The sequence below is a fragment of the Aulonocara sp. 'chitande type north' Nkhata Bay genome, linkage group LG1 (genome assembly GCF_057382095.1).
Source record: "Aulonocara sp. 'chitande type north' Nkhata Bay isolate Kocher_YH1m ecotype deep benthic linkage group LG1, A_spYH_male_GT1.1, whole genome shotgun sequence".
NCBI lineage: Eukaryota > Metazoa > Chordata > Actinopteri > Cichliformes > Cichlidae > Aulonocara > Aulonocara sp. 'chitande type north' Nkhata Bay.
In genome coordinates this window covers 7898655-7918606 of record NC_141344.1, presented here as the reverse complement: position 1 = coordinate 7918606, position 19952 = coordinate 7898655, and the positions used below count along the sequence as shown (strand labels likewise).

At 40.9% G+C, this 19952-nt stretch overlaps 2 protein-coding genes across 4 annotated transcripts in view; both read right to left on the bottom strand.

Moving 5' to 3' along the window:
* Positions 1-115: 115 nt before the first annotated feature.
* lrrc28 (leucine rich repeat containing 28) lies at positions 116-12754 on the bottom strand. 3 transcript variants are annotated; one of them, XM_086313067.1, is made up of 10 exons: positions 12625-12754; positions 4947-5187; positions 4810-4850; positions 4544-4581; positions 4324-4461; positions 2541-2747; positions 2346-2448; positions 1766-1950; positions 1504-1663; positions 116-1418 (listed from the first exon to the last, which is right to left on the bottom strand). In XM_086313067.1, exons 2-10 carry the CDS (start codon positions 5112-5114, stop codon positions 1349-1351), a joined length of 1110 nt encoding a protein of 369 aa, XP_086169193.1. In that variant the 5' UTR covers positions 5115-5187; positions 12625-12754; the 3' UTR covers positions 116-1348. The 3 variants fall into 3 exon arrangements, with proteins under 3 accessions (XP_086169193.1, XP_086169148.1, XP_086169079.1); XM_086313022.1 differs by lacking the exon at positions 12625-12754 and adding an exon at positions 5611-5736; XM_086312953.1 differs by lacking the exon at positions 12625-12754 and adding an exon at positions 5478-5685.
* Positions 12755-13567: 813 nt separating this feature from the next.
* Positions 13568-19952, bottom strand: part of LOC147338620 (insulin-like growth factor 1 receptor) — a 62480-nt gene continuing 56095 nt past the window's right edge. The window contains exon 21 of the mRNA XM_086312849.1: positions 13568-19268. Within this exon, the coding sequence (XP_086168975.1) occupies positions 18743-19268 (526 nt within the window). The 3' untranslated portion in view covers positions 13568-18742. The remainder of the gene's footprint in view (positions 19269-19952) is intronic.

Here is a 19952-nt window from a genome sequence, read left to right as displayed (position 1 = left end):
TCAGACATTTCAGAACTTTATGTAATGGATCTGATAATAGATGCTTCTGTCCTCTCTGCAGTTTTCTTTATGGACAACTGTTATGATGAACTCTCTTTTGTAAGAAAAACATAAATTCAAAGTCAAACATCAGTCAATATTTACTGCCAAACAAAACAAATGATAAATTAGAACTGTACAATATGGTAATAAACATTACACACACACACACATATCAGTTCAACAAGAGAAACACACAGCGCTGCTTGTGTTTAAATCTCTCTTTTTCTTCAGGCAGACAGTCTGTGTCCTTTAAACCCTAAAAAGTGTGAAAATCTGACTTTTTGGTTTGTGTATTTTTTTTTTTTTTTAAACACAGAGTGTGTTATTATAATTCTTGTTATGACAAAAAGACATTGCTGTTAACATATAAAACGGTCAAATCTTAAAAGCTGATATAGAATATAACAAACTTTCTCATAACCTGTCAAATAAATGCGAGTTAGAGGTGTCACGATTACATGTATTGAAAATCCTGATATTTAAAAATGAAATGTAAATATTGTGTCAATGCACAATATGAAAAAACTTTGTTTTGTATGCTTTTGTAGGGTTAAGCATCATAGCATCTCTCGCCATGTCTACGAATTTTGAGTTTAATTAACTGGCCAATAAACAAAGTTAATGAATCTGACTGAAAGCATAAGTACAGAAGTTTCTTTTTCAGCCACTCATATTACAATATTATAATGATGAAGTTTAAGTCTGATATCGTGACAGCCCTAACATGAATCCTTGGCTCATTGTCTTTAGTAGGTCTTAGAGTTCACAAAAACTGTGACTAAGAACATGACTTCATGCAGTATGTTGTCTCAAATGTAGATTTTCTATTTTAGACATTCACTTTAATTTCTTCTGAAATTAACACACATCAAACTGATAAACATTCTTTGAACTCACAAACCTTCAAATATTCTTCGGTTATCATAAAAACAAAAGCATGCTACAAATGTTAACACCTCAAAGATCACTCTGCAATCAATGAGTCTGCTGCAAAAAGCTTCAGTGGAAAAAAACATCTTATTCCACAAAGATGAAAGTGTTTGTTCTTAAAAGTGCCCAGTTATGAGTGGGTAGTTACCATTTAATGAGCACTACTGTGCACTGCTGCTGACCTCCCCCCCACACAAACAGGAATGCAAAGCTCTGAAATGTTGAGCTTTGTGTTCATCATCTGACCTACCAAACATCTGCATACGCTGCTTCTGTCAGGTTCTTTATCAAGTAGCGAGCCACAGACATTCAAGATCCACAGCTGATGTTATATGTCAGTGTGTGAGTGGGGGAGGGGAGAGAGAAGGAAATGAGATCACCCCTGGAGGTCAAAGGTTCGGAGGCAGTGACTGGAGCAGCAGTAGGCTACAAAACTCACAGTGGTCCTGAACAGGAGAGGAGAAGGACGTAAGTATGCATGTTAAATCCTTCTTCAGGGGGAAACTAAAAAAGACGGTGTGTTTGCCTGACCTGCGGTGCACTCCTGCCAGGGCGGTGTCACGGAGGGGGAAGAGTTTGGGGTAGATGATCGTGAACATGGCTTGGCTGCATCGGTGACAGTGACCGAGGGGGAACTGCAACAGATCCCGCAGGCTCTTTGGGAGGGTGATGGGAGGCAGCAAGCTGAGCTCTAAAAACAGCAGTAAACAAAAAAGGTGCCGTTAAAGTTTGAAGTTATTAAATTATAACCAGCAGGTGTTTTCTAACTTAAGAGTGAACAGTGTCTGCTCACCTGTTGGGCGGCGGTGGTAGATGCGGTGCAGCGTCCTCATAGCCAGCTCCTCCAGGGGAACAACATGTTCTGTCTCTGAGCCCACCACCTTCACTTCAGCTGGCAGGCCAACCAAGGCTTCACTTAATTCCTCACCCAGCATTTCACCAAGTCCACCCTCCAGCGCTTGAGCAGATAAGCCACATCTGCAGGACAACAACACACACAAACACAAGTATGCAGCCCATTAAGTCTGCAGTTGTATTTAGTAAAGATGCTACAAACCACCTTTATTTTATACAAGACGTATATCAGTATCCTCCCCTCACATGTGCAGATCTTAAGATGATATGTTAAGACAGTTTCACCACTATGCAGAGGATAATACTTACCACCTCGCTCTTGTCCCAACCAGCCACATTCTCTATACATTTAGTATTTACACTTTTCCAACAGTCTGTGGGCTAAATACCAGTTAATTTTCTGGCTAACTTATATCCAACATCATGGAATTGCATTTCTTTTTCACTCTGCTTATCAGCAATGACCTTTATCAGTTGTCTTAAACTGTATCTGTTGAGCTGTTGGGATGGTGTATTACCCGCTGCAGCCGATAACTTTGTTGTACAAGTAGGACGGGAGTCCTTTCAGGTCCACGTTGTTGTCAACAAACACAAACTGCATCTCCCGTGATCTGCCCAGATCTGAAACACACAAAGATTTCAACACCACCTCGCTCATTTTATTGTCACCACTAGAGCAAATAACGGAGGGACAGAGAAGAGGATTCACCGACCCAGTGGTAGGAAAGTCAGCCGGTTAGCTGCCATAGAGAGCTGGTTAAGGCGGTGGAGCCAGCAGAGCTGCCGGGGAACGTGGCTCAGCAGGTTGTGGTCCGCTGTCAGATTCTGTAGTGAGAGACAGCGATGCAGTCGGTCCGGTAGAGACATCAGCTGATTCATCGACACGTCAAGCGTCTCCAAGTCCTGCAGATCACCAATCTCTGCAGGTGTCACAAATATGTGAGAGATGTAAATCTCAGATAAAGCTGCAAAACTTTATTATTTGAATGAAAAAAAGAAAAAAGAAAATCCCAGTTTTGTCAAACTTTTATCAGAAATTTGATTTGTATTTGTTGTTCCTCGCTGGATGCCTTAAAACCAAAGGGTTTCCAAACATCTCAACTAGACATAACATCTTTGTTGACAGGTCTTTTTTTCATCATCTTGGCTAAAGCTGATGTAAGCCCATTATACCCTCCTCTTAGAAGGAGGCAGGAGCCTGTGGGATTTCTAAAGCAAAACGAGAGCATCGCTGCAAAAAGAACAGCAGCACAGTCAAATGATTATATTATTTTCGAACCACAGCTGTAACTGAATATACTCTCTGGTTTTGGTTAAGTATACTTTGATATAGGGCTGGAAGCACTGTTTCTCATCACTACTATTTTTATTTTGCACACACTGTCTCATAGTTAGGATGAAATTCAGTCAACAGAAATTGTGAGACTCGAAAAAGAAATTCTTGGTGTTGTCACTAAGTTCAGGAAACATTCCTGGTAAATCAAGAACCATGGCAAAAAGAAAACAGGCGTTACTGAGAATTTGACTATGGGCACAACAAATAATAATCTAATGGTTTCAAGTTATTGACAAAATCCACGGAAGGTAACTATTTTTATTTATTTTAAAGTATATGAAATTGCACAACCTCCCTTCAGCTTCAGCTACACTACTTACATGCGCCTCGATAATCTGTGTTTAAAAAAAAATTAAAACAACTTTTCTCTCAGGTAGAGCTCTGCTGCTCTCTGCTGGCAATTAAAATATTTACAAGTCGGGAAAACCAAACACGCTGGGAAAAAAAGCAACAGTTCAAAGTGATTTTATGCCAAACATGAAATATAAGTCTTACTCTTACAGAGAAATTGCTGAAGCAGGTAAAAGCATTACCAATACACGTATGTTGTACATGTTTTGCTCTTTTTTTGTAATATTTCAGAGTAAACGATTTTATTCCACTAGTGTTTTGTTTTGAAGCTTTTATGTAAGACAAGTGACAATCAAGAGTTCAAACATGAATACATTAGCCAATCGTGTTGTTGCACTGACACGAGTACAGAGTAGAATTTTATGACAGTTTCCAGCGGACATCCTCCTTCTCTGTGCTCATAAAGACACAGCTAAGCACAGTTTTTTTTAAGCTTTTCTTGGTTTTCTATAATGTGAATAAGCACATTTTGTTCAATGATCTCATTTAATTAGGTCCTAATGATATAAAAATGTTGCCAATGCATAGTGTAAGTATAACGTTTGTTGTGGGGGAGGGGCAGGGGTTAAATTCTGGTTTGTATCAGATTTCGCAAACATTAAGCATTCAGTTTGTGCTGCTGCAGTGTATGGTTGGCACAAAATCAGAAGGAACATCTGGACTTGCTCCAAGACAAACCACTGGTCTAGGTAGCTGTACTTAAACCGATGCCCCTGAATAAAGGACTCAGGCTAATATAAGATAATGTAAAATAATTTAAGCCTCTAAAAGGAAATCTAAAAACAAGACAGACAACTGTTGTGTCTTACCTGGAGGAAGGCATTTGAGCTGGTTATTGGACAGTCTCAGGTGCCGCAAAGACCTCAATCTGCCGATCTCTGGACAGAGAACCTGCAGGGCATTATTGCTCAGGTCTAACGACTGCAGTCTGGCCAAGTTTCCAATAGCTGGGAATGAAACCAATCTTAATATTCAAACAAGTGAATTAAACACTGTTATTAATATTATTGTACTGGACAATGTGCTTACCCTCGGGAATAATGACCAAATTGTTTGAGTGCAAATACCTGAAATGTACAAGCAGACAAGTAAGACAATTACAGCTCTGGTGTTTGCTGCTGAAAACACCTAAATGTGAGAGACAGTTAATCTCATTTAGTGATGCAACATCTGGTGGTTAACTTCACTAGAAACCTCTTGATAAACACAAAACACACCATCAATCTCCGACAGCATGTGTCAACTCTCTGTTGTCATCATTTATAAAACAAAACTTAGTTTAGCAAAATACTTACAGTTCAATGAGATTTGGGAGCTTTTGAGCAAGATTGTCAGGCTGATAAAGACAGAGCAAAAGCAGAAGTAGTTAGAAATTTTCTTTGGGTTTCATAAGTGTCTCATATGGTAAAATGAAAATGCACTGTGTGGATACCAGTGTAGTGAGTGAGTTTCTCTTCATGTAAAGTCTCTCCAGAAACTGCAGGCCTTCATCTTTCAGCAGCTCCACGGGGAAAATGTTCAGGTTTTTGTAGTTAAGAAACAGGTTTTTGTGGCGCTCCTGCTTGGCCATGAATATGGTCTCATGAAGTTCGGTTGCCATTGCTAAGGAGACCTCTCGTCCTCCGGTGGAGGAGCCCTGGCAGTGCCTCCTACCTCTATGGCATCACTGGATCCTGACAGACAAACACATGAGCAGACGTCCTGACAGATATTCCAAGCTGCAATGGCGACATGAGGTGGACCCAGACCACATTAACAGGGGGTTTTCGTGTGATGTGCAACTACAGTTAATGGCTCACGGTTGCATAAAGTAGGAACCTGTTAGTTCATTTAATATTAGACAAAATTAGACGCCAAATGACACACAAGAAAACATAATAAGTAGTAATATCTGTTGTTTTAAACTATTAGCATGACAGCTAACAGGCTGCTACTGTCCAATAACATGAAAACTGTAGTTTACCTCAGCTTTGCAGGGCCATTTTAATCCCCTTTAAACCTCACATATACTCATAACCAGCTTAATGCGCCATATACGATGTCAAAGGTAAACTACCCGTTAACTAGCAAATGGTTGCTAAACAACAACAACCAACCACGGCCAGACGTCAAGGCTAACTCCTTCTTCGTCGTCTTCTTCCTGTGGGGAAGTTTTCGGCGGACTAGACGGAGCGAGGGGGCGTTACTGCCCTCTTCAGGTCATTCGTGTATTTCTATTTCCGTTTTCTCGCGAGATGACACAAAAAGAATGGGCTCTATGGAACTGTAGTCCAAACATGTAAATATTTCAGGATAAACATTTTTGTTCTCAAGTTATTAGTACATTGAAGATATAATAGATATAATATATTGTAGCTTATACCGACTTGTATATGAGGCTGAACACTAAAGAAGGAGAAAAAGACTTTTGAGACTGTTGGTGGAAAAGTATAGAGAAGGTTGCACTGCGTCTTTGTGGATCGAGAGAAAGCATATGATAGGGTGCTAAGACAGAAACAGTGGTACTACACGAGGTTATCAGGAGTGGCAGAGAAGTATGTGAGAGGGTTGCAGTACATAAATGAGGACAGGAAGACAGCTATGAGGTATAGGTGTGAATGAGAGGGACACAGCCGTAATGGTGAAACTGCAAGGAGCAGAGAAAGTGAAAGCTGATGACTTTAAATACTTGGGGTAAACCGTCCAAAGCAATGGTCTGTGCACAAGAAAGGTAAAGGAGAGTGCAGGTAGGGCAGAGTGGATGGAGAGGAATATCAGGGGTGATTTTTTATCAGGGCTGGACTGGGACAAAAAATCGGCAGAGGCATTTTGACTAGAGACCGCCCCACGAGGTATTATAGGAAAAGCCATAAAGCCTTTGAATGAAAAGAAACGCTGTTGTGACAGTAATGTACACTGTCTTGTTGGTATGTATGTATGAATTCTATACATTTTACACCAGATAAAAACTTTGGTTGTAAGATTCAGATAATTATTTATCAAAAGCTAGACATTTTAAATGAGAATAAGAAAGAAAAGTATTTCTTTGTGCCCCCCTTTCCTTGTCCCCTACCGGGTACCCTGGCAAAACCTTGCTAGACCCGCCCCTGCACAGTTACCAGCTGTCAGCTACATAGAAAATGATTTATTTTGTTATTTGTCTCTCAGAAACAGTTCATAACTTTCCTTCAACTCCTTCATGTCACCTAAAAGGTAAACCTGTTTCTCCATCACCTGTTCAGCTCTGATGATTCACTAAGGACATCTCCTGGTTTCATCTTCATGTTTCCCTCTCACCACATATCCAAACAGATATCATGACCAGCAGCTTTTACAGTTGTGGCTCCAGCAAACATCCGCTGAAACTAGAAAGTAATATTAAATAAATTCTAACATCAGCTGATCAAGCTTAAACGTGCTGCTGTTGTTTAGCGCGACATCTGCTGGTTTCCTCTTTCTGGCGCAAAGTGGGTGATAAACAAACAAGAGAGATGAGACTTGCTTCAGAAAAGCCAATCAGCTGATCATTGATCAGTTCCATGATTGAAGTAGCAACAGGAGAGGGAGGGGGGGAGAATGAGAGAAGAAGAGGCAGTTGTGCAGCAAAGACACAGAATAACTCCAGCTTTGTGTCTTTTTTTCATTCTAGCTGAAGTACAGATCAAATCGCGTCCCTTTTAACCTCAATACGGATACCTCAATACCATTTTCTTCTGTTTGCCTTTGATAAGACTGCTTTGAGAGCCGTTACTCAAGCAAGGAGGAGGATGCATCCAACCTCCTTGGCTGTAATTGGTCCAGCCCAGAGTCAACTGTTACCAATTGGCCAATCCCCCACCTTTCATTGTTTATACCGTTACAAAAACAAACAAGCAAACAAACATTGGCCCATAAAAACAAAAATTCACCATCCAGTCCAGCTGTTCCTCAGAGGGACATATCTGAATTAATACTAATAAATGGGACTGATAAATTCTTACTTTGTGGGTTCCCTTCACACAACTAAAAGAAAGTAATAATAAGTAAAACAGTGCTTTGTAAATCTTGTAGCTTATATGTGGGTGTTAACAGAATTTAAAGTGAAAGTAGTTTCAACACTGTCACAGTGATAATATATATGGAGTATGCAATATTAAGGTGTATATGCAGAGATCTGTACAAAAATTGCAAATTTACAGGTTAGGGGTAATTACAGTTCTATTATGTAGTGTATACCTGTGCAGGAACACAGTCATAGGTGAAGAAGGTGTACAGGAGTGGACTGAGCACACAGCCTTGGGGAGTCCCTGTGCTCACTATCTTTGTACCTGTTGTCCTGATACCAACTCTGACTGACTGGGGTGTCAGTTCAAGAGTGAAGAGCTTTTCCACCAGTCTGCTTGGGATGACGGTGTTGAATGCTGAGCTGTAGTCTATAAACAGCATTTGAACATAGGTGTCCTTATTTTTGAGGTGTGAAAGGGGCTGTGTGGATGGCTGCATTAACTGCGTCCTCAGTAGTACGATTGCGCTGATATGCAAATTGCAGAGGGTCTAATGTATCCGGGATGTCTGCTTTGATATGGGACATGACTATCTTCTCAAAACAGTTCATTACAATTGAAGTGAGTGCGATGGGGCGATAGTCATTCAATCAGGTTATGTTGTTTTTCTTGGGGAGGGACACTATAGTGGTAGACATGAAGCATGTGGGCACAGCTGATTGGGTGAGGGACAAGTTGAAAATGTCTGTAAACACCTCAGCCAGCTCTGAAGAGCACACCCTCAAAGTCAGTCACTGTCGCGGGTTAATCCTCAGAACCTTGCATACCTCAGTCGAAGTCACAGTGAGTGAAGAGCTCTGTGCTGCCCCTGCTGGTAGAATCCCTCTGTATCGGTTGGTGTTGAGAGTGTCGAAGCGAGCGTAGAACTCAGCTCATCTGGTAGCGTGTTGCAGCTGGAAATCACTAATGTGTTGCAGGCCCTGCCACATGTGTCAGGAGTCTGAATTGTTGTAGTGTCCTTCCAGCTTCAGACTGTTCTGCCACTTGGCTTCCCTGATGGATCTGCGCAGGTCATATCTGGCCTTTTTGTAGCCCTCTGCGGCACCAGAGGCAAATGCAGTGGAGCGTGCATGCAGCATGGAACGTACCTCAGAGTTCAACCGTGTTTTCTGATTTTGGATATGTTTTGTATCGCTTGGTGGGGACAATATTGTCAATGCATGTGCTGATGCAGCTGGTGACCACTGATGCATATTCCTCTAAATTCACAGAACCGTCCTCTCTTATGGCAGCAGTCTTAAACACACCCCAGTTTATAGCTTCAGCAGAGAGACGGTGAAATCCTGATCCTAAAACAGGAGAAGGACAGTCTGTCTTTCCCAAAATGGATCTATCCCCAAATTACCTGAAAAATCTAGACAAGGCCATTCTCAAGGATCTTTTCAAAACACATAACTGCAAGGAAAAACGTTTGACTTTTAATCTGAGAGAACAGCTTGATAACATTACTGTCCCAATTTTCACCAAACACCTGTTGGCTTTACCAAAAAGACTACTCAGTGTCTCTGAAAACAGGGAAGAGTACAAGGAAGTTGTGAAAAATTTCACTAAAGATCTGGTAATGCACGCTATGGCTGAAGGAAATGAGACGGCAACATGGCATCCAGATACATCTGAGTTTATTATGCAGAGGGTTTCCCATAAGATCTGGAACAAAATTTTGTCCAAAAACTACAAAATGTCCTCAGAGAACATTTAACAACGCAGCCTGACAGTATACAATGAACTCCATGAAAGGTTGCCTTCTCCAGTACTCTTAATGAGGTCAAGCAACTCAGTGATTGACGAAGTAATCGTCAAAACCTTCCAAAAACATGCCAAGTTGAAGAGCCAAAATGTCATCTTTAGGGCTTTCTCATGCCAGCGCTAAAATGTAACTGAAACGCGCATGCGATTATGTGACAAAACTCTTAAATTGGCGTAAAATATTTATTTAAATTGGGCATCTAAATTTAATTTCTAAATTTAATTTTAAAACCGCCCTCCTTCCCTCATCGCCAGCTGGCCGTGGCAGATGGCCACCCCATTCCAGAGCCTGCTTCTGCCGGAGGTTTCTCTCTTTTAAAAGAGAGTTTTTCCTTCCCACTGTCGCCAAAGTGCTTGCTCATAGGGGGTCGGAGTTTTTGTGTATTAATGTAGGGTTTTGACCTTACAATATAAAGCACCATGAGGGAAGTGTTGTTGTGGTTTGGGAAAACACTGGAGTAGAGCCTCTGCATACAGAGAGCTGTGTGCCTGAGATGGCCATGTTAAACTCACTGACATCACACAGAACCAAGACTAGAAAAAACTGATAAAGAGTCCCTGGCGAAGTCTGTGGTCCCCACATGCTTCAAAAGATCCACCATCATCCCTGTGCCCAAGAACAGCAAACCCTCATCCCTGAACGATTACCGGCCAGTTGCAATGACCTCGGTAGTAATGAAGGTGTTTGAGAGGCTGCTGAAGAACATCATCTCCTCCTCCATCCCAGACACCACAGATCCGCTGCAGTTCGCCTACAGATCCAACAGATCCACAGAGGATGCCATCGCCCACGTCCTACACACCACTCTCAGCCACGTGGACAAGAAACAGGGTAACTATGTGCGAATGCTGTTTGTTGATTACAGTTCAGCGTTTAACACAATAGTGCCCTGCAGACTGTTCACAAAGCTGAGGGATCTGGGACTTAACAGCCGTCTGTGTGCATGGGTGTTGGACTTCCTCACTGGCAGAACTCAGGTGGTGAGGGTGGGCAGGTGCTTCTCCAACAGCATCACCATCAACACAGGAGCACCTCAGGGATGTGTCCTCTCGCCACTGCTCTACTCCCTCTACACTTCAGACTGTGTGGCCACCCATGGCTCCAACACCATTGTGAAGTTTGCTGACGACACAGTGGTGTTGGGTGCCATCTCCAACAACGATGAGGCGGCCTACATGGATGAAGTGAAGAATCTGGCATCGTGGTGCCAGGACAACCACCTCCAGCTGAACGTCGGCAAGACCAAGGAGCTGGTGGTGGACTTCAGAAGGAGTCAGCACAGAGACTACAAGCCCATTATCATCAATGGAGCTCCAGTGGAGAGGGTGCAGTCCTTCAAGTATCTTGGTGTCCACATCTCCTCAGACCTGACATGGGCTGCCCACATTCAGGTCCAGACCAAAAGGCTAGGCAGCGCCTGTATCACCTACGACAACTGAGGAAGTTCAGGGTCTCTCCAAAGATCCTCAGGATTTTCTATACAGGCGCTGTGGAGAGCATCCTCACACAGAACATGACATCGTGGTTTGGGAACAGCTGTGTGAAGGACCAAAAAGCTCTCCAGAGAGTGATCCGTACAGCAGAACGCTGCTGTAGGATTGCTCTCCCCCCGCTTCAGGACACCTACACCAGGAGATGCCGGACTAGAGCAGCGCAGATACTGAAGGACCCGTCCCATCCTGGCAACAAACTGTTCCAACTTCTGCAATCTGGTAGAAGGTTCCGCATCTTCCGGGCAAGGACAGAGAGACTCAAGAGGAGCTTCTATCCCCAAGCCATCCGTGCCCTAAACACACACACCCGCCCTCTCACATCATCTATAATTGACTGAGTCAGGACTCTTCCAGGCACTCTAAACCAAGGCACAATGTACATTTCAATTCCTTTAATTTTAAATATGTTTATATTGTCTATCCTGTAAATAGTCAGATGTCTATTCATATTAATGTACAGAATTCACCTGCTTGCTGCTACTACTGCACATTCACCCAATGTATATACTACATATATATATATTAGGGGTGCAACGATACACAAAATTCACGGTTCGGTTCGGTTCGATACTTTGGTGTCACGGTTCGATATTTTTTCGATACAAAAAAATGTTCATGCCTTTTTAATTTGTCATTTATTAAAATTATAAATATATATTTTAACTCAAAAGTACAGTTTTTAAATTTAACCCTAACCCTTGTGCGCGTTTTTTATTTTGACAGCGAATGCGCACCTGCGGACCACTTATGTGCAGCCCTGGTTATTTAGCTCGTCATATTGCAGCCACAGAAATTCTTTTGTCCATGAAACCATAAAGCTGCACTTTCTTTTTGCCTTATAGTCTCATTTGTCATAACTTCTCCGTTTTGTGGTAAGCTTTTCTTTGGCTGTCACTTCTTCACCCCGACCTGTCTTATTTGGCTCAGCAGAACTAAAATATATATACTGCTACTTTTACACACGGACTCACATAAGCTCAGCGATTCTCTGCGCGATCAACCTCTCACATGTTTAAGCTTGCTGCGGGAGATTTCACTTGTCATGTTTGCATAGTAAGCTAACGATTAATAAGACGATGTCAGAGGAATTGGTGCACAAATTATCATCACTCACAGATCAGTGCTGTCGCTCTCTATACACAGTTCGCACGATTGCAAAGTGAAAGCAAAAAAACAAGCGCAAATTCAAACGCGATTTCAATATGTCACATATTGACAGTGGCTCACCGATGCCAATGACATAATTACCCAGCTACATTTCTGAAAGAATGCAAAAGCATTGACATATATTTTTCCTACAATAGCCCGACGGGCAGGGAAGAGATAGATTTTTGTAGCCCGACTGGAAAGATCGCTAGCTCCAGGACGTCAGGCTAGCGATTTTGCAAGCCCTGTATCTGATTGAGGAATCACTCATCTTTGGAAAAGAGAGTTTATTACAGAGAAATGGCTCTTTCCAAAATAAAAGCTATACTATCCGCTTCTTCTGGGCTATATTCTCAGCAGCATAAGGAGAATCACGTGCTAACAGCTGTCTAAATGACTCGGCTAAAGTTAGTAGCATGCTTGTTGTTTTTGTCTTTGCACTAGGATGATGTCGGTGTAAATGTGCAGTCATATTCGTTGTGTTCCCACTAGTGCTTTCAGGTTAATCTCGTTGAAATGACCTTAACGCCACAACACGGCAAATCTCCGTTAACGAGCTACCGCCGATCGCCCCGTGCATGGGGCTAGACGGCCAACACGTTAACGAGCTAACTGCGCTAACACACTAGTTCACACCAATGTAATTAAGCATTGCATGGCACATCCAACATACTGTTTTACTTTAGTCCATGACTCGCTTACCTTCAGGGTCATACGTCACATGAAAACCAAAATAATTCCAAATGCCAGATCTGAATGAGAGTGGGGGAGGTCCATGTTAAAAGGAGAGCTTAACTTCTGTCTCGCTAGCTTGCCCTGCGCTCTTCCTTCTGACTATGCTGTCTGTGTTGAGCGCTCAGTGGATCTGCGCTCGACAGTGCAGCCTAGGCGGAGTAGTCGAACACAGATTCACTGAGCGCTCAACACAGACAGCATCGTCAGAAGGAAAGTTGATAAAATAAATTACAAATGTTGTATTGTTCATACATATGCGTACCGAACCGAAAGCACTGTATCGAACGGTTCAATATCGATACGAATATCGTTGCACCCCTAATATATATAAATATATATATATATATATATATATATATATATATATATATATATATATATATATATGTGTGTGTGTGTATGTATGTATGTTTTTACTATTATATGTATATAATGTTCTTCCTCTACACCCCCCCAATTTTTTTGCACATGTCGAGGAGCGTGTCAGGCTACATTTCACTGTGTGTTATACTTGTATAACTATGCATGTGACAAATAAAGAACCTTGAACCTTGAATAAAGCATTTAGATCCTCCTGAATTGACCTTTTGGCTCACAGGGAATACTTGGATAAAAACTGAATACTGTAATTAACACGGACAGCACATGTGGTTTTGGCAGCTGCATCCAACATCCAGTTTATAGTCACAGGTTACTGTTACCAAATCCTGTTTTTGAAAAATAAGCAACATGCTTCAGCCGTTTATGTTAAACCTGTTATATAAATTCAGCCATATTCGTTCACTGTGCTCATGTTATTGAACTATAAATTAAATACACTGAGATGTTCTACTTATATTTCCTGAAACCTTGACTAGAAATATACAAAATTCATCCCAAATAACATCCGTTCCAACAAAACACGCAGCAAAACAGTTTGCATACATTTTTATTCATCTTAAATCTCCTGTAGAAAAAAAAAAGAATCAGAGAAACAGACATTCTCTTTTCCTTCAGCCAATAATTTTTCCCAGAACTCAGAATATATCGATAACAGGAAAAATTCTTACAACAGCATGTACAAAAGAGAAACCAAAATGAAACCTCAGTCTAACAGATCATTTCAATAAAAACGCAAAAAGTTGGAAGGCTATGAATAATTTACACAAATCAAAAGTACAGGTAACAAAATGACCATCAATGTAACAAAAAAGGAGAGAAAAAAAATATCGAAATTTGATTTTATGTCGGCTCTGTGAGGTGTTCCAGTGGTAAAAGTGAGGCAAAATTCAGACCACAAACTCCAAAATACCCATCCTGACCACCCAACATGGATTCGTTTCCTGCAGCTGGGCTTACAGAGACCTCCAGTTTGAAGTTATGACCCTGACAGGAGAGGAAGAAGGGTTTAAAAAAAAGAAAAGAAAAACGAGGGAGAGCATTTGACTGATGTGGAAACAGGTCTAGAGGCAAAAGCAACAGCTCTAAAGTCCTGTTATGGCAGTAAAAAAAGTTGAAAAAAAAAATCCTCAAATGAAGCAAGTAATAGTTATAGTGAAATCCAGAAGTCACACAACCTTCACTTATCAACATTTCTACGTACCAAATACCTGCTGCAAGTATTGACAGAAAAAAAAAGTCATATAAAATGTGTGCCTGCTGAAACCGGTCTATACTGTCCACAGCTAGAAGAAGAAATCACCAGAGAAAGCTCGTTTTAGACTTGGCGGTGCTTCAAAGTGTAATAAAAGGCAGTGAGGGCTTTCACGGATTTAAACTGTCACACTGAAAATGGTGAAACTGGTGGTTGTCAGCCTGCAGTCCTGCATATATGTATCCTTATGTGTTTAAACAAGTTTTAAAACAGCATATAGTAGCAGCATTGTTTTTATAAACCAGAAAAATAAAGTGAATGATTGTCTAACATCTTCAGTGGGCTTTCTAGGTCGGAACCATCATGGCACAGGTCACGTGTGGGATTTAAAAGGTGCGAATTTGGCCTTCAGGTAGACCCAGTTTCATGCACTACTACTAAATTACAGCTATATTTACTTCTCCTCTCTTTGAAAACCCCACTCGACAGTGTTTTTCCAAGCAACAATGGCATCCAGAACTGTACAAATATTAGGGCAACATAATGAAAAAATATATAGTAATTTCTCAATGTGGCCCTAATACACCCATAAAACATTTTTAAGTTGTACTCTTCATTATATTTTTTCATATTAAACGTTAGTAATTTATAGTACCATAAAGAAAGTTTGCATTGTGTGTGTTTTACCAAGCGAATAGGTGGATTTGCCATATAGTGGCTAGCTTAGGTCACAACTTCATCCACCTGATTACAGGATAACCTGAAAAATACAAAAGATAAAAAGGGGGGATTCTACATGCTACTTCGTAACCCTACAATGTGGTGGTGGATTATGTGCAGAGTAGGTGCAAAGGACAGAATTGCCCTTCCTCCATTCTTGTATGCTTGTAGCAGCTCCTCCAGACTTTAGAAAGCCCAAATACAAAAGCCATCGTGGGCCAAACTTCAATAGCAAGATGTTTGATGGTCATGTTTTTCCCCTTGGAACTTTTACCATGTTTCCAGGATGGTTTGGTTTGTGGTTTGGATTTGACCATGTTATTGACAGCATGCAGTGAGATCGTCATTACAGCCAGTCAACTGTAGGTGAGATGTTTTGTTGTTCTGTACATGTAGATAGATTGGAAAAAAAAGAAAAAAAGTGAGGTAGATGGATGGTTGAAGGATTAATAACAAGACCTTCCCCCACAATAGAGAAAAAAACAAAACAAAATGACAACATATCAGAAGGAAAACAAAAATATCTAATGGGGGATTTTTTTTTTTTACAGTGATTTACACTTCACACAAAAAGGACATAAATAACCAAGAAACATTTGGGCAAGGGATACACAAATGCTGCTTTCAGAGGCAAATAAACCTTTAAAAATCTTTCTATGTGGTCCACTCTGATCATACATTATGGTTTTTCTTCAGTAAATCTTCATAAAGAATACCATTAAGATTTATTCTCAAAGAGAAGGGCCTCAATACTTGTTCCTTTTATAAATCCTTTTAGTGTCACCTGTGACATCTTAATGTTCCCAAAGGAAAAAAAAAAACCTCTCAATGCTATAAGATTAATTTTCACCCATGTCTCAGCCCAATCTTCTACAAACACACGTTTATATGTTGAAAAAAGATAAATAATATGGGTTACTCTAGCAGCCTAAAGAAAACCACCCCTGATGAAGAGACAGAAGTTGATTAGAAGAAGGTGAAAGTATCCCACAGACAGGTTTCTGTACTCGCCTGAAATACATAAATTATGTTTTGCATTGTACTCTTAAGGTTTGCACACGGCACTAACACAGAGCCCTGAAACTGACAAAAATGCAGTATCAGAAAAAAAGAAATGTGAGTTCACATAATACTGTTAGCTAAATGATTACAATGCGGACTAAAAAGAACATTTTATACATCCTTTTATCTTTTATTGCCCGAGATTTTGGGAGGGTTTTGGCACACATTTAATGATTAATCTGGTCATTAATTACTTTTTCAGGACTTTTATGCATGTGTGGGGATCATCTGACAGAGCTGCTAGCCACTTAGCTACAGCTAACCTTTTTTCCCCCCAACTAAACTAGCATGAGGACCATTTCTGGTACAAATATCCAATTTTTAACACAATTATCTTCATATTCGGCTCTTGTTTTTTTACCATGAATTAGGGCATATTATGGCAGCATATGATTTAATGAACACTTTTCTTTCATAATAAACCAGAACAAAAAAAAAGGTATAACTAGCATGAGCCAGCAAGAAAATGTGTTAATATTTTCTTGCTGGGTAAAATGCTTCAGGTAAAAATGTAAACTGTACTTATCACCTGTATAGTTGGTAACAAATAAAGGAGTAATTAAAGTAAGTAACTTAATTTTTACTCTGGAGTTTGTTTTATAATAAGTTAGCTTGGGTGAACCAGGTGGCTCAGGTAGATAACTAGGATTAGCTCACCCCGACGCCACTGCGTGCCCCCTTTTAGTGTATTCTTGCTGCTAGGTGGCTAAAAGGCACTAAACAAACAGCAAGTGTGCACAAACCCTCCAAAAAAAAGGGGGAAACTAAGGTGATGAGCTGGTATAATAGAAGATTATCATAAATTACATATTTCTTTATTTAATATGCCTTCTGAATTATTTAACTAACAGTATTGTTTATCAGTGTTTAATGCTACATTTTGAAATGTCTCACTTCTACATTTTGTCAGTATTAGGTTTCTATACATAAGTGTAAAGGTCAAATCAAACGCAGCCTGACAACCATTCGGTTGTAAAAACACTGCTTTTGAGTATTGTTAAAAAAAGAAAAGCAGTCAGAGAGAATAAGAATGAGACCGAGGTTTAACACACACCAGGCTGGATGTCTCTGGGTTTTGACAGAACAAGGAAAAAAAAGAAGAAGAAGAAAACAAACGGGAAAGTAGAACAGGATTAAACTTTCCTCTTTGACCTGAGATTTAGTTGGGACACCTGGCCTCTTAAGAGTGATAATGATGGGTAGAAGCGGTTTAATCCAAACCATAGAGGACTGATGCAAAAGGGTCCCGAGAGAGTACAAGAACACCGATGGTCGTCGCACCCCATCGCTGTCCCCTAATTAGATGGGAGGGGAAGTGTTTCAAAACACAAGGCAAATAGTCGTACCTTATACGCAAACACAGAAACGAAACCAGCTCAGATACACTTTACACAGTTACAAGCATTAAAAAAAAAATGGACTGTAGTTGAAACGTTCGTAGATCCAACCTGAAGGAGTTTTTTTTTCTCTTTTTAATATATAGATATTGACTATATTACAACCACAAAGAGAAATAAGGAATAGCAGCTTCTTTCTGTACACGATGAATGTCTCCAACTGTAGAAAAGTTAGAAAAGTGACACAAACAACTGGTGTGTACATAAATGCTCTGCCCACAGAGAGATGTTGTAAAGGTTGGAGACCGATGACTAGCCTAAAAAAATACCTGTTCGAATACAACAACAAAGACGCCTCTGAACTCGGAGAACCCCGACTGAGAGACGTTGTACAACTCGTGTTTATGTTTGTTTTTCCCATTTACACTTTTTCCATCCGCAGTCCTCGCTTTGAGTTTGTTTGTTTTTTTAATTTTTTATTTTTTTTTGCTTCTTTATGGACTGTATTTGGCGGTTTAACCGTAATGGTACAGCACTTTGTGAAAAGATGTGGCTCAATTTCAGATAATTTCAAAGTCTATAATGTCAGATTTACTGTAGTGTAGCACTGTAGAGGGAAGGTAATATCCCTTTTATTTCAAAATAGTGCAGTAGCAGATTTGTTTTGCTTTAATTTTCAATGGAGTGTGTTGGAGAATTACAGGGCAAAACTGCAGAAGAGAGAATCTGACAAACAGTATAAATTTGGCAATAAATTTGGCAGAGTTGACCTTTCCCCCTCTGGTTGTTTGTTTCAGCGAGTTGGCTGTTGATCCGGCATTACGCTGACACTCAGCCTGCAGAGCAACCACACTACTGAACGACCGACGAGACATGCCAGTCACTCTTAAGAGTTTCTTCTTCATTAGATATGCTTAACGTTTTCACCATAATGCCCGTTCAAAAGCAAACAAAACGCCGCTCGTTTTATATAAAGGTCTATAGATTTTTCTTCTCCCATTTGTAAATACATATAAAAAAGTAACAAATGATGGATTATAAAATAAGTTCAGCCATAAAGAGAGAGAAAGAGATCTCACAAATTATTGATATTTTTCTTATTTGTAGTGTTTTTGATCTTCCCACTCGAGGGCAGTGTCACGTTGGACAGCCAGCTGGTAGAAACCAAAACTTTATGAAAAGGAAAAACAGAAAAAGAAGAACATGTTTGCTCGTCTTCCTGTAAGTCTCACTGAATGGTCACATCCAGCTAGTGGACCACGCGGTTTGCTGTATTTGATTTAAAAAACAAACAAAAAAAAATTCCCCAAAACAACAACAACAAAATTTTTTTTTATTCCATCCACTGAGATGTCCAGCAGATGGAAGGTTTGCAGTCTGGTGGGTTGTCCAATCAGCAGGCAGAGGACTGCGGGAGAGGCATGGCACGCTCATTTTTGCGTCCTCCATTCATGTGCGCGTATGGTGGCAGATCATCCAGAGACGGCCGCATTGTGACGCTCGAGCCCGTCCCGAGCCCCGCCCCCGCTGCGTGCCCCGCCCCCGACAGCCCATTAGCTGCTTGCTGGCTGGAGGGGTGCTTGTCCATGGCAGCTCTCGACGTGCAGGGAGAGGAAGGTGAGCTGGGAGCTAGCGATGGGCCAGGTGGTGCTTCTGAGCTTGGGGAAGGGGGCGTCTGTTGGGGAGCTGGAGTCTGCTGCAGTTGTGTCGATGACGGAACGTCCAGAGGAACATCTTCCATGTTGTCTAGCTTTTCCAGGTGGAGCTGCGGCGCATCGGGGGGCTTGTTATCGGCGCTGTAGAAGAAACTGACATCCCTGAAACACGGGTCCAGCTCATCCTTTATGCTGCTGATGATCTCAACAAAGGATGGACGCATCTTAGGATTGTACTGCCAACACATTCGCATCAGCTCAAACCTGCAAACACACACACACACACACACACACACACACACACACACACACACACACACACACACACACACACACAAATAGGTCAGGTCAGTATTCAGCAACAACATGTCCTCCTGCAGTAATGACCCTATCCAGAGGAACTGTACTTTCCTACCAACAAACCAATATTTACTTTTGCCAAATGTTTGCTTTCTGTTGCTAAAATGGCTGTATGACCCTCGTGCACTCGCTTCTTGTTTATGAAGTGCTGAGCTGACGCTGCCTTCACATGCATCCAGCACAGAGAGCTCTGCAGCCAACCTGATTCTGACAAACAAATTTATGACTCAAGCAGTCATAACTTATCAAACTTACACTGCAGTTTGAGTGGATTAAAGAAGCATCTTAACTTGTTTTAGAGTTGCTGTAAGGTGGACTCCGCTATTTCTAAAATGGTCACTTAAAAAAAATTATACTAATAATTTACACCAATATTTATCTTCTTAGAATCAACGTTTTCTCTTGTGTTTACTGGTACCTGGTAGTATCAAACATGCTACTACAACCAGAAGGGGGCAGTAATGCACCTAAAAGTGTTTTTTTCAGAAGTGGCAGCTCCAGGATGTCAAACTGGGCCTGATTTTTATTTTGTAAAGCAAGAGATGAGGTCCGCTGCAAACCAAACAATTAGGACACAACACATCATTA